Raw genomic sequence first — 25428 nt, 5'->3', positions numbered from 1 at the left:
CAAATACCTGAATTTGTGTAAGTTAAATGTGAGTATGTTGTAACTTTAATCATTTAGGTTAAAAACATTCTTGAGAATTTAGTATGACTCAATGTGGTATAATGTAAAAAAATTTTTAAATATATATATCTTAAGTTAGAAAACCTGTTGAAGTACGAGTACTATGCTTTACTAGATCACTATGCAATCCTATACAAATTACCTAACTTTTCTAAGCCTCAGTCTTCTCATTACAAAATGTAATTCCCTTCACAGAGATGTAATTAGCATTAAATGAGATAATACATGAAAAACATTATATACATGTTTTGCATATATGCAATACAAAGACACACGTGGTTACAAATGACAACATATATTTTTGAAATTATAAAACATTATAATTTGCATTCTTCTGGTTTGGAAGTTCTATGACATGATCCTCTTTTCCTGGCAATAAAAAATACAGGCTCCAGAGGATAAATAATAAACCATAATTAATATGGTTCTGGTAGCCACAAAACAAACCATATAACTTTAAGAAAAGCAGTTTTCTAAACCAAAAAAACAACTACTGATGTTCTTATAATGTAATAATGCCTTCTTACCTGAAGAAACTTTTTCACATCAGCAATAATTTCTCTGAAGACAAACTGGTCTTTCTGAATCTCAAACCACCCCAATTTAGTAATTTTAGCAATGACTTGAATTAGAGCTTGGATGACAAAGGGAGCCAGCTTGGGTTGTGATGCCACATAATTAAGAATGTAGTTTCCTGTAAAAAAATATTGTGATCATTTGGACTATTCAGTAACTTAATGCGAAGAATGTAAAAACAGGTAATGGTGACAACACATTCTTTGACAAAAAGTTAATCCCTTTCTCCAAGATATGTACTTATTTATAGAGTCAGTTCTCCTCTAAGGGTTATTTGGAAAAAGCAAATTTGTTCCAATTCAATTGATACATTAGGGGATAATATGAGTATAATGCGAATGTCACTTTCATTTTTGCATAATTTCATTTAGAAAGAAACACTAGGTGAATAAGGAAAATGGCAACCAAGCCAAACAACCAAGCCATACTCAAAATGCATGTTATCTACTAGCTATCTCAGTTCATCTCATGTGTTATCAGACTCATCCCTTTTGGTGTTACAATTTCCATCCTATTTCAGATCACCTTCCTTCTACCTTCATAGTAACTCACAAATTTCAACACTTCAATGAGTCATTTGTTGAAATGGGCCCCCTTCCACAAACTTCAGGTCTTCTTCAAGATAAAATGCTGTATTTATTCTACTATTTAGTATTTCTTAACCATCCAACATGTGTAAAACTCTACTATGTCTTTTATTAGATTTCTATCCTTTTTTTAATGTGTCATTGACAAAACGTTTCAATTTTATTTCCATAATCCCATTTCTCTAATAAGCCCTGTGGTTTTACTACATATCACTGCACAGCATAGTCACTTTTAGGAATACATATGTCATGTTATAGCAAAACTGACTACACACTATCTGGCTGTTTACACATGATCTTAGCCGAAAGGCCGAGAAGCGACATCTGGTTGTTTAAGTAATAGAAAAAAATACAAATAATGTAATGTGATAAAATAAGTACATAAGTTAAAGAAAGTACAAACAGAAGAGTAAAGCCTGGAGTAAAGTTAATATACCCAAATCATTAAAAGTGGGTAGCAAATTCAGCTATGAGCTTCCTAATGGAGGAGTGATTGAGGTTACAAATGGGCCACAAAAGTCTATCAGAAAAACAGAAGAAAAAAATTTCTTAAAGGGAAAAGATTCCATTTCTACTTTGGCCCCAAAGGCCAGCATACCATTTGGGAAAAGACTGAAGAAAAAGTAAATATTAATACTTCACTATTTAACTAAAAATAGCTTCAATGGAAACCCCAAAATCCAAGAACACTTTCAACAGCTGTTCTTGACAACTGTAATGAGAACCTTGATATAAAAAAGAAAAGTTCTCACAACTAGCACATTTCAACCTTAATTTTTATTAACATTAAAAATACACAGTTATACAAATAAAAATACTATTAAAAAGCACAGATTTTCCTAGCATTAAGATAAATCTGAAAGAGGTTTCTGCTATGGATTAAAGTAATATGGTTCTCTTAAGCTTCATTACATGTAATCTTTTATTTCAATAACAAAACTTATGAAAATGACACTGCCTCCTGAACATAAAAGAAAATCTGGTTTATTTACTTCTATTATTTTTATTTTTAGTACCTTGAAAAATTTTAACCCGGAGGGAATGTGAGAAATCTATATGTAGGTAGTGGTAACCACTGGGAGGGCAATCTCAAAAATAATAAAACAACAAAACAGGAGACAAACCAAGTTTCACATTTAAGCTAGGTACCTTAAGCACACCTTCCCAAACTCCCTGAGCAAAGATACTAGCTAGTAAGTTTATTATCTAAGGCAAAAAAAATTTAATAGACTGTATTTCTGTTACTTTAGTTGAATGTTTTACATAAAATATTCTCACGTTATGCTTATTACATGACCTATAATAGTGTTCCAGTTTAATAAGCAAGAGCCAATGATAACAATCAAGTAAAACAACCGCAATCTAATCATCACCAGCCCAAGATAATAGGGAAAAGCCATACCAAGAAGAAAATGAAATGTTCAGAAAGACACATGGGATAATGAAATAAACAGCTGGAAAAATTCCCCAACAAAAGTTAACAGAAATTTGGAAAGCTATGCACTAGAGGCTCTTTGAGTGTCAAATGCCTATATGATAACAACAATATTTAGCATTTATGAAACAAGTTAGAAATTAAAAGTGCTTCCCAGAAAAAAAAGCTTTATGTAGCTCTCACAGCAATGTGAAGATATTGCTATTATATTACTACTACTATAATTCTGTTTCCTAGCCAAAAAAATATGAAGGTCAAAGAGGTGAAACAACTTGTCACAGTGGCCAAATTGGGACTCTGAGTCAGGTTGTTTTGGTTTGAGTTTGTTTGTTTCCTGCTTTCAAATACCGGTCAAACCATATATTTTAGTAATAATTAGTAATTCAAAAACTCTACTAAGTCCAAACTTGTAGATAGTCTTTTGGAGTTTACTATCATTAGACTGATACTTTAGGTATTACACGTTATAGAAATTTAATATGAGGGCTTCCCTGGTGGTGCAGTGGTTGAGAGTCCGCCTGACGATGCAGGGGATACGGGTTCGTGCCTCGGTCCGGGAGGATCCCACATGGCGCGGAGCGGCTGGGCCGGTGAGCCATGGCCGCTGAGCCTGCGCGTCTGGAGCCTGTGCTCCGCGACGGGAGAGGCCACAACAGTGAGAGACCCGCATACCGCAAAAAAAAAAAAATTTAATATGAAATATTTTTGACTGATTAATTGAAGTCAAGTAAAAAATATGCCACAAAGTCTATCAGAAAACATACAAAAAGAATATAAAAGAAAGGGGAAAGACTCAATCTCTACTTTGGTCCCAAAGACTAGCATGTTATTCAGGAAAAAAATGAAGAGAAGGTAAATACCTCAACACTTAACTACAAATGCTTTGATGGAAACAATTCCAAATGCTGTGAACACAAAAATTTGAGCTATAATCTATGCCTTGAGAGCTAGCTTATAAAATATTTGGAGAGACAGACAAAAAGAAACTACCACAAGGAGATCAAGGTAAGATTCATCAGGTGAAGATGTGGAGAAACTGCAATGTTCACACATTGCTGCTGAGAACGCAAAATGGTATAGGCACTTTGAAACATAGTTGGACAGTTTTTTTTTAAAGTTAAGCATAAACTTACCTATGACCCAGCAATTTCACTCCTAGGCATCTACTCAAGAGAAATGAAAACGTATATCCACACAAAGACTTGTATGTCAGTGTTCATGGTAGCATTATTCACAGTGGCCAAAAAGCAAAAACAACCCATACGTCCATCAGGTGGTGAATGGATAACAAAATGTCACACATCTATACAAGGGAATATTATTCTATAATTAAAAAAATGAAATACTGACGCATGCTACAACATGGATGAACCTCAAAAACATTTTTTGAAGTAAAAAAAGTCAGATGTAAAAAAACTACACATGATAAGATTTTATTTATATGAAATATCCTCAGAAGGTCAATCTATACAGGCAGAAAACATCTTAGAGGTTGGTAGTATGGGAGCAGGACTAACTGTAAATGAGCATGGGGAGTTTGAAAGGATGATGGAAATGTTCACACAACTCTGTAAATTTACTAAAAATCAAAAATTGTACACTTAAAACAAGTTAACTTTATGGTATATAAATTATACCTCAATAAAGCTGTTTGAAGAGGGGAGTCAGCAAGGAAGGAAAGAGGGAGGGAGGGATGGAGTGAAGGACAGAGAAAGGGAAGGAGAATTGACTGATTTATATAGGTAATTAAACTTAAGCTACACTTTTATTTGAATAGAAGATTAAAAGGACAGCATTCCAGGCTAGAGAAACAACATAAGAAAAGGCACCAAGGCAGAAATAACATGGCATGAGGAAAATACCTTCTGGTACAAATAGGCTAGTACCAACGAGATATAAGGCTACAAGGATGGGACGATCCATCAATTACAAGCTCATGAAAGGACTTGAACACCAGGCTGAGGAAATGGTATTTAATTGATGAGCGATGGTAAGCCATCTTTAATTATACTAATATAGGTAGAAAACAGTTTGCTGGACACAGAGAACAGGCAACAGAGTTAATGTTGGGAAATAATGAAATACGTAGTCTGGGACCATATCATGAAAGAATGAGAATTTTAGAGTTGATGTAATAAAGGCAATGTGACTTTGAGGCAATCTTCACATTTTCCATTTTAACTGACATACCAATTATTCTATTGACACATGTCAGACATGTCATAACATTCTAATCTACTTGCAGAAGCAAGAGTAGTAACTCAAACCCAAGAAACTCATAAAGGAAACACATCATTTGTTGCTTGAAATTGTGCGGGAGGTTTCTACTTTTCTCTTTTTCCCGAATTTCCTTTAATGAGTGTACCTTTTTTTTTTTAAGTATCCATTTAAAAAAGATAAGTGCAAGAGACAATCTGAATAGGCCCATACCTATTAAATTAACTGAGTCAATAATTAATAACCTTCCAAAACAGCAAGCACCAGGCCCAGATGGGTTCACTGATGAATTCTACCAAACATTTAAGAAAGAAATTCTACCAATTCTCTACAATCTCTTCCAGGAAAAAGAAGGAGAGGGAATTCCTCCTAACTCATTCTATTAGGTTGGCATTACCTTAACACCAAAACCAGACAAAAACATTACAAGAAAACTTGTAGTTGAGCCAATCTCTCTCATCAATATAGAAACAAAAATCCTCAACAAATTATTAGCAAAGCAAATCCAACAATGTATATAAAAAGAGTTATATACCACAACCAAGTGGCATTTATCCCAGGTATGCAAGCATTGTTCAACATTTTAAAATCAATTAATGTAGTCCATCATATCAACAGGCTAAAGAAGAAAAATCACATGATCATAATAGATACAAAAAAAAGGATTTCAAAAATTCCAACTGCCATTCATGATAAAAACTCTCAACAAACCAGAACAGAGGGGAACTTCCTCAACTTCATAAAGAACATCTACAAAAAACCACAGCTGATGAATAAGATCAAAGAAATTAATAAATGGAGAGATATTCCACGTTCGTGGACAGGAAGACTCAATGTTGTCGAGATGTCAGTTCTTCCAGAACTGATCTGTAGATTCAGTGCAATCCCAATCAAAATCCCAGAAAGTTATTTTTTTTTTGGATATTGACAAATTGATTCTGAAGTTTATATAGAGGAGGCAAAAGACCCAGAAGAGCCTACACAATACTAAAGGAGAAGGACAAAGTTGGAGGTCTGACACTACCTAACTTTAATTTTTATAAAACTATAATAATCAAGACAGTGTGGTACTGGTGAAGGACAAACAGATCAATGGAACAGAATAGAGAACCCAGAAAGAGACTCCCATAAATACAGTCAACTGATCTTTGACAAAGGAGCAAAGCTAATAAAATGGAGTAAAGATAGTCTTTTCAACAAATGGTGGCAGAACTGGACCTCCACATGCAAAAAAATGAATCTAAACACAGAACTTACCCACTTCACAAAAATTAATTCAAAATGATCACAGCTCTAAATGTAAAATGCAAAACTATAAAAACTCCTAAAAGATAACAGGAATAAAATCTAGGTGACCTTGGGTTTGGTGATGATTTTTTACAAACAACAACAAAGGCACAATCCATGAAAGAAATACTTGATAAGGTGGACTTCATTACAGTCAAAAGCTTCTGCCCAAGAGATTGAGAAGACAAGCCACAAACTGGGAGAAAATCTTTGCAAAAGACCTATCTGATAAAGGACCATTTACTAAAATATACAGAGAATAAGAAAACAAACAACCTGATTTAAAAATAAGCAAAAGACCTAAACAGTCACCTCATTAAAGAAAATATACAGACAACAAATAAGCATATGAAAAGATGTTCAACATCATATGTCATTAGGAAACTGCAAATTAAAAACAGTAAGATTCTACTACACACCTATAAGAATGGTCAAAATCTAAAACAGTGAAAACACCAAATGTTAGCAAGGATGTGGAAGAACAGGAATTCTCATTCATTGCTGATGGGAATGCAAAACTGGTACAGCCCCTTTGGAAGGCAGTTTGGTGATTTCTTACAAATTAAACATACTCTTACCATACAATCCAGCCATCACTCTCCTTGGTATTTACCCAAATGAGGTGAGAACTTATGTCCACACAAAAAACCTGCTTTATAGCAGCTTTATTCGTAATTGCCAAAACTTGGAAGCAATGAAGATGTACTTCAAAAGGTGAACAGATAAACTGTGGTACATCCAGACAATGGCACGTCTGTCAGCATTACAAAGAAATGATCGGGCTTCCCTGGTGGCGCAGTGGTTAAGAATCTGCCTGACAATGCAGGGGACACTGGTTCGAGCCCTAGCCCGGGAAGATCCCACATGCCGCGAACAACTAAGTCTGTGGGCCACAACTACTGAGCCTGTGCTCCGCAATAAGAGAAGCCACCGCGATGAGAAGCCTGTGCACTGCAGCAAAGAGTAGCCGCTGCTCACCGCAAAGTAGAGAAAAGCCCGGGTGCAGCAACAAAGACCCAGTGCAGCCAGAAATAAAATAAATAAATAAATTTTAAAAAAAAAAGAAAGAAAAGAAATGATCTACCAAGCCATGATAAAACATGGAGAACCTTAAATGCATATTACTAAGTAAAAGAAGCCAATCTGAAAAGGCTACACACTGTATAATTTCAACTACATGCATTCTGGAAAAGGCAAAACTATGGAAACAGTAAAAAACATCAGTGGTCGCCAGGAGTTAGAGGGGAGGGAGGGATGCATAGTTGGAACACAGTGGCTTTTTAGGGCAGTGAAACTATTCTGCATAATACTATAATGGGGGATATGTGTCATTTATACATTTATCCAAACCCATGGAATGCACAACACTAAGAGTGAACTCTAATATAAACTATGGACTTTGGGTGATGATGATGTGTCAATGTAGGTTAATCAACTGTTACAAATGTACCCACTCTGGTGCAGTATGCTAATACTGGGGAAGGCTATTCATGTGCAGGGCCAGGGGGTATATGGGAATTCTCTGTACTTTTTGCTCAATTTTGCTGTGAACCTAAAAGTGCTCTAAAAAAATAAAGTCTACCTAAAATATGTGTGTTTATGTGTATAAAAGTCAAACAAACAAAATCACAATGTTTTATGACAGGTTTATTAATGTTTGAACCCTTATTTTTTAAACTGTAAATTTCTCTTTTGCTTTCTTAAGCATACAAGTCCATGAGAACATGGATAAATTCTCCTCTAGGTTTTCTTCAGCCTGGTAGGTTTTTTTTTTTTGGTAGATGTTCTTTATCAAGTTGAAGGAGTTCCCCTCTGTTATTAGGTACTTAAAAGAAATATCAGTCAAACATGAGGCAAATGACAAATCATTGTGGGATTTGACCATTCAAAAACTGAGCTTAAAGAACCATCATATATAATACTACACTTTAACTTTTCTGTTACACAAATATGAATCATGTAAACCTTGAGGCTGGAGAGCAGAAATGAGTCAACAGTCTATTATGAACAAAGATAACAAAAAAATTCCCATACCTCAACTATCAGAGTTTTGTCCATACGAAAAACAAATTCACACACTTAAAATATGAAAATACATTACTTCTGAAAGCATATTGGTACATTATAGAATCAATTTTCCAACTACACTAAGTTCCAAGCACTGTTCATCGATATACACATTATTTTCCTAATAAGTAGGAATCTGCTTTTGATTTTATATGCATCCCATATGATTTTGATATAGGATCCTGAGAAATGCTGGAGAGTACACTTCTTTCCCATCATTTAGTTGTATATGATGTTAAGATAATCGCTAAGAGCATGGACTCCACAAAACTTGTGTAAGTTTGAATCACAGCTCTACTTCTTGCTAGATGTGGGATGATCTTGGGCACATTATAGAGCCTATCAAATCTAATTTCCTCATTTATAAAATGAGGATAACAATAGTGCCCATCTCAGAAGTTTGATAGATAAAATGAGATAGTGCAAATCTTAGTAAATAGTACAGACAATAAAATGCTAGTTATTACTTATTATCAAACTAAACAAATGCTTTTCTGACAACACATTTTTGTATAACACATTGTTGTTTATCACTACATGTGTAAAGGAGACTTGACTACTCATCTTTAAAAACGACAATAAAATAACTTGCAAGCCTGTTAACAGTTTAGCATATTTAAAAGCAAAAATTATTTTTAAAGTGCAATTTGATAAAAAGCATAATAAACCACTTACTGATATCTATTCTTTGTTCAATCGGCAAAGGACTGACTCGGCTAATAAGTTTTGAAAGACATGTTGCTGCAAGGAGTTGAGCATAGGATGTCTGTAAAGAAATATAAATTTTAACAGATTAATCAAAATACTATGATAAGGGAACTTCCCTGGTGGAGGAGTGGTTAAGAATCCGCCTGCCAATGCAGGGGACATGGGTTCAATCCCTGGTACGGGAAGATCCCACATGCCACAGCGCAACTAAGTCCATGCGCCACAACTACTGAGCCTGTGCTCTAGAGCCAGCGAGCCACAACTAGTAAGCCTGCACGCTCTAGGGCCCGCATGCCGCCGCTACTGAAGCCCACACACCTAGAGCCCAAGCTCCGCAACATGAGAAGCCACCCAGCTCGCTGCAACTAGAGAAAGCCCACGCGAAACAACGAAGACCCAATGCAGCCAAAAAAAAATACTATGAACTTTTCCTAAGCAATATTGGGAATTTTTCTGGTTTTCCAAACTGGCAGATTTACAAGGGATAAAACACACACACACACACACACACACACACACACACACACACACACACACACACACACAATCCCTCATTAGGGTGGGGTAGTTGAGAAAGGTATAGGTAGCCTTTTCAAACGGCAAGCAGTTGTTGGGCTACTGAAGCCCGCGCACCTAGAGCCCATCCTCCGCAAGAGGAAAAAAATGATTATGAGCAAGTTCAAATAAAATACACTTACCATGTCTACATAGTCCTGCATGTTCTGCCCTCTGATTATCTCTTCAAATTCATCTGGTTCCACTCTTTGCTATCCTCTGACCAAAACAGCCCTCTTTCAGTTCCTTTCAATGCCTTTCCCACCCTGACCTCCCCCCTCCTTCAGATCCATGCTGGTTGTATTCACTCTGACCACCAACTGTCTTAACTTAATAGCATACTCAACGCTTCAAAATCTGATTCAGTTATTCACTCTACCCCTAGCAATATCTTGTAAAGATAGCCCTATTTTTTTTTCTCTAGACCAGAGGTCAGCAAACTAAGGCCTGTGGACCAAATCCCGCCTGTTTTTGCAAGGCCCATGAGCTATGTATGGATTTTACTATTTTAAACAGTTGGGAAAAAAATAAAAATAATAATATTTTGTGACATGTGAAAAGTACATGAAATCCAAATTTCAGTGTCCATAAATAGAGTTTATTAGAACACAGCCACACGCATATAGTCTGCTTTCAGACTATGACAGCAGAGTCAAATAGTTAAAACAGTATATGGCACTCACTGCCTCCTACTGCTGCTCAGTGCACTATAAACCGCAGTGATGTACTTATTAACTTCACAGCACAGAGTGCCATGAGTATCACCATGACATGACACGCACCTTTTATTATTACCAGTGCATATCTGTTATGTCAAAACAAGAAAAGATAGAAAGGCACTTCAAATGTCTAACTTTTAAAGCACAGTGGAATGTGGATCATTTTGTTATTAAATCAGATAGCAAAGCAATGTGCTTTTTATGCAATTGTACTATAGTTGTCCTAAAAGAATACAACATATGTTGACCATATCATACCAAGCACTCATGTCAGTATTCCTAACTCACAGGTAATCAACAGTCAGAAAAAAGGAGAAAATTTAAGACAGAATATCTATAACAGTGAAATTTCTCCACAAAAAAATAAAGTGAGGCTGCAACCAAAGTTAGGTTTTGAAATGGCTCATTTGTTAGCCAAGTAAGGAAAGCCACTTACCAAAAGAGTTAATTAAATCAGCACTATTTTATTGCAGTAGCCAAAGTTACACATGCAGAGAACATAAACTTCTGACTACTAGACTTTCAGTGAGAATAAGGCCCAGATAGTTGAAGATATTATTAGAGCAACATCAAAATTCAATTTCAAACCAGGCGAATGATTTGGAGGTTCTCCCTAGTTCTTGATGAGTTACAGATGTTACCAACATGTACTGCTCATACTGTTACCGACATTATCTGTTTATTTCAGAAGTCAGTGCTAGGTTTGAAGTGACCAAAGAATTAATCTCTATGAAGAGTCTACATGCAATTACTGGTCAGAATATCTTGAAAAAAGCTGAAAAAATGCTAATTCTGTACAACCTGAAGTAGTTGCTAAAATGTGCCACAAGTGGTGGTAAAAAGAAAAGACTTAAGTGGACAAATTTACAAAGCTTGTAAAAATGTAAGACTCTAAAGCCTGTGGTATTCATTTCATTATTCATCAGTAGGTACTTTGTAGTAAATATTTGAATCTATCATGTGTTAATGAATCAGTAGTGTTAACAGTGGACTTCAGGGACTTCCCTGGCAGTCCAGTGCTTAAGACTTTGCCTTCCAGGGACTTCCCTGGTGGTGCAGTGGTTATGAATCCACCTGCCAACGCAGGGGACAGGGTTCAAGGCCTGGTCCGGGAAGATCCCACATGCCTCGGAGCAACTAAGCCCGTGAGCCACAACTACTGAGCCCACGTGCCACAACTACTGAAGCCAGCACACCTAGAGCCCATGCTCTGCAAGAAGAGAAGCCACCGCAATGAGAAGTCCGCACACTGCAATGAAGAACAGCCCCGACTCGCCGCAACTAGAGAAAGCCTGTGCGCAGCAACGAAGACCCAATGCAGCCAAAACTAAATTAATTAATTAATTAAAAAAAAAAAAAGACTCCGCCTTGCAATGCAGGGGGTGTGGGTTTGATCCCTGGTCGGGGAGCTAAGATCCCACATGCCTTGCAGCCAAAAAACCAGAACATAAAACAGAAACAATATTTTAACAAATTCAATAAAGACTTTAAAAATGGTCCACATCAAAAAAAAAATCTAAAAACAAAACTAAACAAAAAAACAGTGGACTTCAATTCACTTTCATGAACTCATCTTCAGTTCTGGAAATTTCTGTCAGAAATAGAAGCTGAAAATTCTGACTTGCCCTACTGCACAGTAGTTCTATAGCTTGGCGGTGGTAAACTTTTACTGCAATTTTTTCTTGCTCAGGACTGAGACTGAAATTTTTCTGAATGAGAAGAACCAATTTTATCCACTATTGTTGAACATTAAATAGCTTTTGAAGTTAGTTTTTGCTTCAAACTTGACAATGTCTCTTAATGAATTCAACCTAAAGTTACAAAATTGTCTAAAAGGCAAACAGTGCTTAGTACTAATGTGAAACTCATAATGCAATAAAGTTACTCTAATCACAACTAACACTGATTGAATCACAAGTAATATCAAGCTGCTTTATATACTTTCCACACGTCAAATATTAAAACAAATAGCAAGATCTCTATTGCTGAGTATATTTTCTGAGCTCAAACTATGTTCCAGCAGCACTTTTTTTCAGACGTTGTTGCAAATGCAAAGGAAATTTCCATATTTCAAAATCCATTTAACTGAGCAATTGAGGAGCCTCCACCTAACCTTCAATTGGAAGTGATTAATCTAGAATGTAATGACATCCTAGAAGACAAATATCAAGAGAAGTTTTAATAAAACACTATACATGCCTTCTAAGTGATGAATATGCTTAATTAAAATCATATGCTTATCAGCTGATATCAATATTTGGTAGTACCTATCTGTGTGAAGAGACATTTCCAAAGATGAAATTTATAAAATCTCATTACAGGTCAGTATTAACATATGAACATTTGTAATCAATGCTAATGATAGGAAATACTAACTCTGAACCCCAGTTAAGCAAAATGTCATCCCCAAAAGAATAATTCCATTCTTTTCATCAGTAGACTTATACTACAAAAAAACTGTACTCAATTGTTGTATTTTAAAATTCATAAATACAACTTTGTGGAAATTTGTTTTCTCTCTTCTAATAGGCATATTTATAAAACATCCTTGATTTTGCCTCTTGGCCCACAAAGTCTAAAATATTTACAGTCTGGCCCTTTACAGAAAAAGTTTGCTAACCTCTGCTCTATAGATCCTACAGTCTCCTACTGTAGTGCTTACCATATCATTCCATAGCTCTTCATTTATAGTGATACATCTATGCCTTCCCAACTGAACTATGAGTTACTTTAATGCTTGTAAATAAAGCAGGTAGGTAGTACAGTGCCTGGTTTTACATTTAAATACTTGCTAAATGATGTTGAATGAATGGCTATGAATCTCTAGGAGAGAGGCAGGCAAGAAGTAATCAGCATTCCTCTGAATCATTCCTTCACATTTCAAAGTTAATTACAATCTGCCTCTCCCACCTAGATTTTTAATTCCAACTTTCTAAAAATGTAACTTTTGCCACTGGTAGAAGACATAAAAAGGGGCCAAGAGGAATCAAGAGTGTATTTTGATTCATGCCTATTTCTACCTCCTGGGCTCTTCCCTAAGTTTTCTTTCCAGGCTTTCCAATTCTTCAACAGTGAAATAAACTACAGTAAAAAGACATATGGTAATACCTATCAGTTAACCTACATTGCTAACCTACATGCATTCATTAACAATGACATATACCTACCGATCTTTCATTGTTAATTGCTGTTATCAAATACTTACTGTTCCTTGTTCTAATAAAAGTTGACACTTGCTGAGACATTCTGGGCTGTCAATAAGTTCCAGGAGTGCTTTCTCAGCCTCTATTCTTTGTGTAAGATCAGTCCCTATGTAGAGATGAGTACATAATACTTCCAATTCAGCCAAACTCTTAAGAAGAAAAAAAAAAAAAATTAACATTTTACTTGAGTGAAAAAAAATAAGGTAAATATATTAATCACAGGAAACGAGGAATGCAAATACCATGTGTGTATCTGTCAAATCAATAAATGCTTATTGAGCTACAACTACTTACTAGGGGTCACAGTGATGAACAAAAAAAAGGCAAACCTCCTACCTCTAAATTATTTAAATTGATAGTTCTGTGATAGCAAAGTAAGAGTACAGAAAGAGGAGGACTTGTCTAATCCAAGGGGTTTAAAAAGGCTGGCCTAAAGTATATAGTAACATTTATGCTGACCAGAAAGGGTAAGCCATATGAAAAAGACTAGACAGCAGTTCAGGCAAAGACACAGCATTTACCAGAGGCCAGAATAGAGCTTAATCGTTTCAAGGCATTAAAAGGTCAGTATGACTGGTAGACAGCCAGCCAGGAGGAGTTGCCAAAAGAAGCTAAAGAGATGGGTAAGGGGAATTATCATGTGCAAGTTGCAGACATTATGCCAATTTACATTCTTTTTCAGGTTATAAGAACTTCAATGGTTCCATCTATATAAAAGAAAAGATATAAATATACGCTGATGTGGGTCTTCAGAACTAATGACTCATAGTGCTGCAGGTAAACTATGGCATGATTCTCAGGAACTATGACTTGACCCCATGTTACTTATAGCAGTGTAATAACTAGCTATCATCTTGTAGGCTCCTATTTTACAGACATAAAGAATAATTCATTCCGGCTATCATCAGAAAGAACACAAATAACAAATGTTGGCAAGGATGTGGAGAAAAGGGAACTCTCATACACTGTTGGTGAGAATGTAAAGTGGTACAGCCACTGTGGAAAACAGTATGGAGGTTCCTCAAAAAACTAAAAGGAGAACTACCGTATGACCCAGCAATTCCACTCCTGGGTATATAGCCAAAAAAAAAAAAAAAAAAACAACACCAAAAACACTAATTCAAAAAGATACATGTGCCCCAATGTTCACAGCAGCATTATTTACAATTGCCAAGATATGGAAGAAACCTAAGTGTCCATCAACAGATGAATGGATCAAGAAGATGTGGTATATATATATACAATGGAATATCCCTCAACCATAAGAAAGAATGAAATTTTACCACTTGCAGTAACATGGATGGACCTGAAGGGCATTACGCTAAGTGAAATAAGTCATACAGAGAAAGACAAATACCGTATGATATCACTTATATGTGGAATCTAAAAATTACAACATACTAGTGAATATAACAAAAAAGAAACAGACTCACAGAAACAGAGAACCAACCAGTGGTTACCTGTGAGAGGTAATATAGGGGTGGGGGGAGTGGGAGGTACAAATTACTGGGTGTAAGATAGGCTACAATGATATGTTGTACAACACAGGGAATATAGTCAATATTTTATAATAACTGTAAGTGAAGGGTAACCTTTAAAAATTGTATTAAAAATATATAGGGAGGACAAACAAGCCAATTTAAAAAATAAAAATAAAAAAGAATAGTTCATTCTGTTTATAAATATAATCTAATCTGAAGATATAGGACACATGGATAAAATCTGAAAGAAAAAATTCTAAATGAGTTCAGTATTCCTCTCAGCTTTAGAGAATTTTTGTTAAAGGTGTCTTACTAAAACTACTTCAGTTTGAACTTAGAGAATTATTCTTTGGAGGACAAAAAAAACTGGCACAGATTTCAGCGTCAGGTGGGCATATGAAGGTAATGGGATATTCATAAAGATTTACTATTTTTTATCCTTTCTGACCTGAATTTTTATGTGGCAGCCTTACAGCTACACTAATCTAAACATTCCGTCAAATGCATGTACCTCTGTCTAACAGGAATACATAAGAAACACTGAAATGAAACCTCCTCTAGCTCCCTTTATTCTTTTTACTTTTCTCTGCTTAGTTTCTTTATGGCATTTTCCACTTCTCTATCCAGCTCAGAGCCCAACATCTCAGACTAGGGAATTTTTTGCTAGAGCGAAAATAAAAGTACAAAAGAAAGGTTTCAAAAGGATAAATTAGGATAAAGGATGGCAAAAATGAACCACATTTTAAACATTTCCTCTACTTAGATTGGCCCAAGAAGCCCTCCGAGTGCTACTACATACTTTTCATCATATTAAAATGCATAGAAAATTTATGGTTCATGAATACATATGAATTCCCATATTTCCTCCAAGGGTAAGAAACACAAAAATGAAAAGAGCTACCTTTTTCCCTCTCATGACTCATGATCAACCCCAGAAACCTTTTCCTTCATCTAATAAATTTGAAGGGCTAAATTTTAGAGCTGATAATACCCAGAATAATTTAAAGATAAACTGATCCTGCTGTCACGCATTCATCTAGGTCTACGAGTCTCTGAAGAAGTAGACTTTTTGAGTATAAAAAAGAACAGAGCCAGAAATACTGAGAAAACCTAACTGCTGAAAAACAAAAGGTCGGCTGGGACGATTAAATGAGTTAGGGCCACATAACTTCTGGCACACATTACACACCACAAACGTTAGCTGTTTATTATTAGTATCACCTAATAAGAATATTGTAATAGGTGGAATTGTATCCTCCTAAAAGATATATCCAAGTCCTAACCACCAGTCCCTTTGAATTATTTTCAAATACGGTCTTTGCAAATCCTGATCTAGGGATGAGATCATCCTGGATTTAGGGCAGACTCTAAATCCAATGATTCATAAGAGAGAGGGACATATGAGATGCAGCGACACAAGAGAAAAAGTCATTAAAAAGGAGGCAAAGATTGGGGTGATGCATCTACAAGCCAATGGACCATGAACTGCAAGCAGCTATCAGAAACCAGGGACAAAGCACAGAACAGTTTCTCCCTCAAGCCCTCTAAGAAGAGACCAACGCTGTCACACATTAATTTCAGACTCTGGCCTCTGGTATAAAAGAATAAATTTTCTGGGACCTCCCTGGTGGTCCAGTAGTAAAGAATCCACCTTCCAATGGAGGGGACGCGGGTTTGATCCCTGGTCGGGGAACTAAGATCCCACAGGCTGCGGGTCAACTAAGCCCAAGAACCACAACTACAGAGCCCACGCACCCTGGAGCCTGCACACCACAACTACAGAGAGAAAACCTGCACGCCACAACTAGAGAGAAGCCTGCACACTGCAATGAGATCCCGCATGCTGCAACTAAGGCCTGACGCAGCCCCCAAAAATAAAGAAAATAAATATAAAATAAAATAAAATAAAAATATAAAGCTAAAATAGCTTCTAAAAAATAAAGAATAAATTTTCGTTGTTTTAACCCACCCAGTTTGTGGTAATTTGTCACAACAGCCCCAAGAAACTAACACAAACATTAATATTAATCAATTCAGTGGCACCTAAGTAAATCTATTTGGAAATATTCTGAAAAAGTTCTGGAATTTTGTCTTTTTTGCTATACTGATTTAGTGAACTCCAACAGAAAACAAGTCTGAAATGTATTTAAAAAGTATTTGTTTACAACAATGTCCCAAATGCCTTTCAAATTATTAACCACCGAAAGGCAGTGAAAGATAAAAAGGTAAAGGTTTGAACTTTATCTTAAGAAAGACTGAAACAAAGTGGAAAAAATTAAGTTATTCTTTCACTGTAATGATAATTAAATAAATGCCTGGCATACTATTGATAAATCTTTTTAGAGAAAAGGATACATACACAAAGATCCTTACCCTGGTGGAAAAGCATTATCTAAACATTTCAAGTAGTTAAACTTGTGATGACTGCTGAGTGACCAAGCAATCTTCTGATTAGCATTTGATTTTCCAGAAAATCTGTCTATAAAGAGAGACTATTTTTCATGGTGAACTGATAAACTGCATCTTAGTTTTATAAACTGATGTCTGAGAATATGGTTAATGTAAGAATGCCTCAGAGAAATGGATCCCAGCTTGTTGACAAACCGGGTTTGAGTTATTAAAGCTTCTACATGGCTTCATATCACCATAAGAAGCCCATATAAATAAATTAACAGGTAACACAAGTAGAATTGGATATCACCTAACTCCCATCGATAAACTATCAAACATAAACACAGCACCCAACTTCCATAGCCTAGGAGACAATGACATAATCCTGCCTACAGTCTAAATATCTTCCAAGTTATTCTGGACTCACTTCTGCACTTTGTACTTGACATACAATTAACCAGTAAATGATGTGACTTCTTTCTATACAGTAATTCCCATCATGTATCCATCGACAGGTAAATGCCTAGTAAAAGAAGCAAGACAAAAAGAGTATATATTGTATGGTTCTATAGTGAAAGAAAGCAGATCAGTGGTTTCAGGCTGGGGAGGGAGGAGAGAGTGGGAGAAAAGGATAGGGAAGCAGCAAGGGGGGATTACAAAGGAGCATAAGGAAACTTTGGGGGGGGGGTGATAGATATGGTCATTATCTTGATTTCCGAGATGGTTTCACAGTTAATATACTTACGTCAAAATTCATCCAAAAGGACATTTTAAGTATGTGCAGTTTATTATTTGTCAATTATACCTCAAGAAAGCTGGAAAAAAATGAAGGTTTTTTTGTCCTAGGGAAAAATGTCCCCTAACAATAAAACAATAAATCGATGAGCCACAAAAAAATCCCAGCTCAATTAAACTTAAACTCCTTTCAATTACTTCCCTGTATCTTTCCTGCCTTCTGGAATTAAGCTTCTTGACTACCATTAATAGAAAGTGCCTTTATCTTAAAGGTACTCATTTTCCATAAACTCTTTGTTTTTTCCTCCCTTTACTACCTTTTCCCGAGCATACCTGAGGGCTTATTTCTGGGCCTCTTAGAACTCCTTCTTCTACAATGAATTGGATCATATTTGTTTTAGTGCTTTAAAGGTTTACAAAAGTATTTCCATCTTCTATTTTTTTAAACCAATTCTAAAAAGTAGACTCCTGTAAAGTACATATTTTTAGTACCCACTGTACAGACAAAAAAAAGAACTGAGGCTGAGAGATCAAATACATACGTATACACACATATATATATCTAAACACACACACACACACACACACACACGTTGCTCAAGATAAGAGTAAATGGTCAATTCTGAGCCACATACAAATCTGTGGGCCCCAAGCACATGTTGTCTCCTCAGCACCTTGCCATCTTACCACCCTTGACTTTAGTCATCATATACCTGCAGGTGATGTCCTAGTCCACACTTTCAACTGTCTATTCACCACCTTTATATTTATCTACAAACTTCTTCTTGGAAATCAAGAAAGATGTTGAAAACAGCCCCAAAATGTCAGGAACTGAACTGAACATATTTCCCACAGATTTTCACATCAAGTGTCCCTTTGTTTTCAGTGGTTTCGGAGGTGTAGACCAGAATCTAGACTTACAATCTTGATGTTATCTTTTACTTTTCCTTCTCCTTAGTCCCTCCTATATAGTTAAGAGTTTGGCCTTGCCCAAAGAAAAAGTCTGGTCTTTGCCCTCAGATTCTGGGAGGTAATCTACGTCTAAGATAGGAATGTTTGTGTTCAGGGTGGGGGCGGGGTGTGTATGTGTGTGTGTAGCAGACCACACCCCATAGTTGTAAATTGGTGGCTGGCCATCCCAAAGACCAACCCTGTGTTTTAGGGTGGGGACTTTAGACTGCTCAGTATCATCTGACCTAAAGACTGAGCTCAATCATGTGGCAACCAACCAGTCAATCAATGACTACATAAAGAAGCTCCAATAAAAACTCCAGAACTCAAAGCTCAGGTGCACTTCCCTGGTTTGCAATACTTGGTGCTTACGGCCACACATATATGCTGGGAGAGTAACATATCCTGAGGACAACAAAAGCTTTGTTTGAGAACCTTCCCAGATTCAGCCTTATGTATCTCTTCTTTAATCAATTTTAATCTGCATACTTTCCTGATAATAAACCGAGTATGACAGCTTTCAGTGAATTCTGTGAGTTCTTCTGTTAAACTATCAAACCTGAGAGTGGTACTGGGAAAACCCCAAATATGCAGGTGGTGTCAGAAGTGAGAACAGTCTTGCAAACTGTGCCCTCAAACCTCGCAGTTTGGCTAATTCCAGGTACCCACCTAATTTATCACAAAATCTTACCAATTCTTTTAAAATAAAGACTCAGACTCAACACCTCTACATGATATTCATAGACAGTAGATCAATAGAAGAGTATTTTCCAACTGTGGCCTACAGTGCCCAGGATTTCTTTAGGGGCTTCTTTGGGAATCAGAGTGGAAGCTTTGGAATCTGTCCAATTACTTATTAAGTGACCTCAAGCAAATTATTTAAATTTTCTAAACCTCACTTTTGAAACTACAGGTGGTAATATCCACCATCTAAAATAATTGTGAAGATTCCATCTAAAATAATTGTGAAGATTAAGACAGAAAAGACGAGAGAAAGCTTAATCCACCTCCTGGCACACAGCAGATCTACACAAATTGTAAATAATCTCTTCAGTTAATTATGAAACACCACATTGGTCTTTTGTCTATAGTTTCTCCCATTCAACTCCATACAGGATGATCTTTTCCAAACCCCTTTCTCATCATGTTACCATCGTATTCAACTATAATAGTTCACAATCACATCTAGATCATATCAGGTATGCCTGATCATATCAGAATGCCTGGCTGGCTATTAAGCATGACTATAGTCCCAGGTTCTGGAATAATCCTGAAAGCTAAAAAGATCGACCAACTGCATCTCCTAAATTTTTCCTAATGTTATCTCTTGATTCTCATCAAGGTCCTTCTGTTAAATCTTAAGTGCCTACCTCCTACTTGGTCCCAGAAATATCTTTCCTCACTCTGTCCCCTACCCTCTAATCTGGACTGTCTCCTCTCAGATAATCCAGATCCATTTCTTCCTTTGGGACAGAGTACCCTAACCCACAGCTTCCTAACCAGAATGCATGTGCCTTGAATGGTTACAGTATGTCAGGGACATTGATCCCCTTGTCCTCCAGTCAGGCTTTTGGTTATGAGCAGTTTATGTCAATGAACTACACAATTACCATTTTTTATGTATGCCATGATGTGAAAAAGACTGTGAAGCAGTGACCTAACTTCCCCTTACATAAATTCACTTATTTACTTATCAAAATGGCATAATTTTTCACTAACTTCCCTGTTGGGTAGATGACAGTAAGATATTGGTAGGAAAGAAGGTGGAATCATGAGTTATTAGGACTACTCTAATTCTGTAGCCTTGGGCAAGTCACAATTGTTCTAAGACTCAGTGTCTTCAGGGGTAAAATGTATATATGCACATAAGTAGGGGGATTGGCTCCAGGACACCCTGCAGATACCAAAACCCAAAGATGTTCATGTACCTTATATAAAATGGCATAGTATTTGCCTATAACCTCTATACATCTTCTCAAATACTTTAAATCATCTCTAGATTACTTAAAATACCTAATGTAAATGCTATGTAAATAATTGTAAATTCAATGTAAATACTATGCAAATAGTTGTCACGGGTGCAGCAAATGGAAGTTTTTTGGAGCTTTCTGGAATTTTGAGAATATTTTCAATCTACAGTTGGTTGAATCCACAGATGCAAAACTCAGGGATACAGCAAGCCGACTGTATATGCACACCTCTCAAGCTAGTTGTGGGGCTGAACATCTACAACAAGCATGTGAAAATTCAAAATGCTAGGTACCAGTTATCATTAGTAATAAAGGCTCCTTGAGTTAACTGGGTAACAATATGATCCATATGCTGAAAACAATTCAAACTGAGAAGGTTCAGAGCTTAATTCTGGCCCCCAAAATCATCAGGTTTTTTATTTGTTCAACTCCACTTTTAAGCTTCCCAGAACTGCTGTGAATTACATTCCTAGGAAACCAATTTGGGTAATTTTGGCATTAGCAGCTCATTTTTCCACCACTACCTAAGTATGAAGAAATCTTCCAGACTGGGTCATTTACTATTATGCATCATCTTTCCAAGTCTGAAACTGTTCCAAACTTCCACCATAGTTTTTTTTTTTGGCTGCGCTGGCTCTTTGATGCGGTGTGTGGACTTGGTTGCATGTGGGATCTTCGTTCCCTAACCCGGGATCAAACCCGCATCCCCTACATTGGTAGGCAGATTCTTAACCACTGGTCCGCCAGGGAAGTCCCCAAAACTTCCACCACAGTTTTTAATTGCCCTCAAGATTTACACCTGAATTATGAACACCTGTTTACCTATTTACAATCCCAAAGTCCTCCCTGTGAAATTCCTCCTGTGAAGATTTCCAAAGGGCATATTTACTAAAGTGGTAATAAATAATATTATTTTGACCTGGAGACGCTTAGAAATGGCAAGGAGTCAAAAGGTAATGTGTCAGGCTTACTACCTCCTTAGCTGTCAATTACCTGACAGGAGAGTGGCTGATTGAAAAGAAAAGACCCTTTGGAAGAATCAATAATTAAGTAGTGAGTCACTGTAGTCACAGGGGATCCAAAGAAATCTACAAAGGGTTGGGACACTTAGATACACTGTCAGCATATTATGAAACTGCCTACCTCTCCAAGGTCATCTCCTGCCTCCACAGGCTTCCCTGCTCCCTTCCCTTTTATATAAACCTTAAGCTCCAGCCAAACCGAACTTCCTGCAGTGTGCCATGTTCTTCCACAATTCTTTGACTTGGCTCACACTGTCGTTTTGCCTCTATACCCTTCCTTCCTCTTCGCCTGGCCAACTCCTACAATTCTTTCAGTATCCACTAGACTGCAAGTTTCCTGAGTGTACAAATCATAAAGTTTTGCTAGAGCTATATCTTAAGGGCCTAGCAAAGTAGGAACTACAATACATTAGTGGATGAACAGAAGCTCAAAAAAGCTTGCCTGAGAAGCACAGCAGCTCTGCCTCACTCCTTCCCAACACACACACACACGGCTGACTGCCCCTTTTCAATGTCCCATGATATCCTGTGATTAATTCTATCATACCATTTTTCACATGTACTATATAATTATCCGTGAATTCCATGAGGGCAAGTATGGTAAGATGATGTAATCCTTTATCCCAGAACTTTGCACCACGCTTGAGACACGTGGGGGGCGGGGGGAGGCTCTATAAATGTTTGTTGTATGAATAACTAGATGCATATGCTAGAGTGCCCGAGAATACGTGAGCCTTCCTCCAGCCCGCGTCCCATCCAGACCATCTCCGCTCCTAGCGCGCGTCCTGCCCCCGTTTCCTCCTCCAATGAAGCTGCTGCAGAGCCCTCCTTCGCAACTCCCCATATACACAGCCCCTGCCCGCTCTGGCCAATTAAAGTCCAACTGCTGCGCCCTCCATCGGCGGACCCAGGCCCCTTCTCGAGCTCCGTACGAACTGTGTGGAGGCAGACGATGGAACCGCGGCCCACGACGCGGCGGGAAGGCTGGTCCGGCCAGGCTCCCACCTGCTAGGGCGCCGCCGAAGCCTCCGTGCGCGCCGTACGGCGGCACCGAGGAGAGCGGGCTCCCACGCGGCCGGTCCTCAGCATCCGTACCTCCCCCGAGGGGCGAGCTCCAGCCTGGCCCCTGCCCCTCCACCGTCAACCCCAAGCTCTGGCCGCCCCTTCTTCGGGCCCGGGCCCGGGGTGTGCAGCCCAAGCCAGTGCGTGGGTCCCTGGCGGGGGACGAGGGCTGGGGCTCCGAGGCACCGGCCCGCGACCCTGCGGCCTCCGCCACCGGCCTCGGCCCTCAGTCTCCAGACCCCAGCGTCCCGCCAGGTTCCCGGGGCGGCTGACCGGCGGAGCGAGAACCCGCGGCGCAAAGCTCACTGACCTGAAAGTGCAGCGCCATCTTCCCGGGGGGCGGCGCCAGTCGGCGCCCCGAGCGCCCGAGGGGAGGGAGCGTAGGCGGGCGCCGCAGAAGCCCCAGCAGCTCGCTGGGTCCCTGCGCCACTCGCTAGCTCGCTCGTTGCCTCGGCCGAGCTGCCTTCGCGTTCGAAGCTCCGGACTGGGCGGGGCTGACGGGGAAGGACGGGGTGACGGAGGCGGCGCGCTCGGGGCCAGCCCGAGAGGGGCGGGGCCGGGGGCCAGGAATCTCAACCGCCACCACCCCCATCACCCCTCCCCGTTCTCATGCTTCAACTTCCTCAGGTGAGTCGTGACTTCAGACCTCCGGCCCTTGAGGCAACCACCACCACCCAACTGTCAGCCATGACCCCTGACCTTACATCTCCCACAGACTCTCTTGACCTCTAACCCCTAGAGCATAGTTATTGCCCATGCCTTCTAACTCCCCCATCTCCACATCTTTTCTTGTCCACCGAACACCCACTTGCCAATGACAGATCAGCCATAACCTTTGACTCCTACATGCCAGCTGCTGTCCTTGATTCCTGACTCCCAGAACCCAGCTTTCACTTTTTTTAAAAACTTTATTTTGGTTAAAATTAAACTGACAGTATCTACTACATATTGTTAAGTTATAAAATTCTAGTTCACTTCTTGTCTAGATTTCATTTAACATGAACTTATATTTTACACTGAATGATTCCATTGGAATGAGAATTTATTTGAGGAGAAGTAGGCCAAAGTCACTCCTTTCTGAAAGGAGTTCCTCCTGAAGTTTGACACTTCCAGTTGGGGTCATTGTACTTTAGTGTGAAAAATTCCTTTAATACCTCTTATAGTTCATGTTTACTAGTGGCAGATTCTCTCAGCTTTTGTTAACATGAAAACGTCTTTATTTCACTTACATTTTTAAAGGATAGTTTTGTTGGGTATAGAATGCTATTTTGGCTTTTAAAATTTTTTTTGAGCATTTAAAAAATGCCTTTCTCTTGATTTCTGGTTACCATTGTTTCTGTTCAGAAATTAGCCATCAGTCTGATTGCTGCTCCTCTGAAGGTAATATGTTTCCTTCTCCCACCCCTGGCTGCTTTAAAATTTTTCTCTTTCTTTTGGTCTTTAGCAGTTTGAGTGTGATATAACTCTGTGTGTGTGTGTGTGTGTGTGCTCCTGCTTGGGGTTCATAAAGCTTCTTAAATATGAGATCTGATGGGGTTTTTTATCAGTGTCTGAAAATTCCCAGTCAATATTTCTTTAAATACTGTTTCTGTCCCTTTCTCTCTCTCTTCTCCTTCTGAAACCCCAAGTACATGTGTGTTAAACCTTTTAGAGTTTTCCATGTCTCTTATACTCTTTTCTGTATATTTTGTCTTTTTTCCTTGTCATGCTTTAATCCACATATTTTTTACTGACCTTTCACCCAAGTCAGTAGAAACTCTATTCTGCTGTGTCTGAGCTGGTATTCAACCCCTCTGTTGAATTCTTAATTTTAGTTATAATATTTTCAGTTCCAGAATTTTCATTTGACTCCTCCCTTTCCATTCTTTGAATAGATTCCAAGGCTCTGGTGAAATTCTTTATCATTCCTCTATTTTCTTGAACATTTTAATTATATTATGTAAAGCCTGTGACTCATAACTCCGATATCTGAATCAGCTGTGGGTCCTCCTGGCTTTTAGTATTTGGTCCTATTTTTTTCAAGTGTGCCTCAATAATTTCTTATTGAATGTCAGACAGTGTGGAAGAAAAACTGTAGAGGTTCTGGACGATATCAGCTTTCTCCAAAGAAGGTTTTTTAAAATTTTTTATTGTAGTAGGCAGATAGAATGCCAGAGGATCACTCCAATTCTGTAAGACTTGGCTTTAGGCTTTTAAATTCAGGTTTATTTCCGTTTTACCCTTATTCCTAGGTCATGGTCCTCAATAGATCTTACAACTAAAAGCCTGGGATGTTTACTAAGACACCTTCACCCTGTTGGCTTGAACTCTTAATCCCTGTCTCCCCATCGCTGTGCAGCTACCAAAATCTCTGTTCGACTCTTTAGATGCTGCTCTTCTGCTGAGTTTCTTAAAGTCTTTCC

At 38.1% G+C, this 25428-nt stretch overlaps 1 protein-coding gene across 1 annotated transcript in view; it reads right to left on the bottom strand.

Moving 5' to 3' along the window:
* RANBP17 (RAN binding protein 17) overlaps nucleotides 1–23495 on the bottom strand; it is a 317091-nt gene extending 293596 nt beyond the window's left edge. Inside the window, exons 1-4 of the mRNA XM_007465527.1 lie at nucleotides 23337–23495; nucleotides 13417–13563; nucleotides 8905–8995; nucleotides 588–754 (exon numbers count right to left, since the gene is read on the bottom strand). Of these exons, the coding sequence (XP_007465589.1) occupies nucleotides 588–754; nucleotides 8905–8995; nucleotides 13417–13563; nucleotides 23337–23354 (423 nt within the window). The 5' untranslated portion in view covers nucleotides 23355–23495. The remainder of the gene's footprint in view (nucleotides 1–587; nucleotides 755–8904; nucleotides 8996–13416; nucleotides 13564–23336) is intronic.
* Nucleotides 23496–25428: the final 1933 nt, after the last annotated feature.

The sequence above is a fragment of the Lipotes vexillifer genome, unplaced genomic scaffold (genome assembly GCF_000442215.2).
Source record: "Lipotes vexillifer unplaced genomic scaffold, Lipotes_vexillifer_v1.1 scaffold621, whole genome shotgun sequence".
Classification (NCBI taxonomy): domain Eukaryota; kingdom Metazoa; phylum Chordata; class Mammalia; order Artiodactyla; family Lipotidae; genus Lipotes; species Lipotes vexillifer.
Note: the sequence above shows the minus strand (reverse complement) of the source record. Positions and strands in the feature narration are given on the sequence as shown.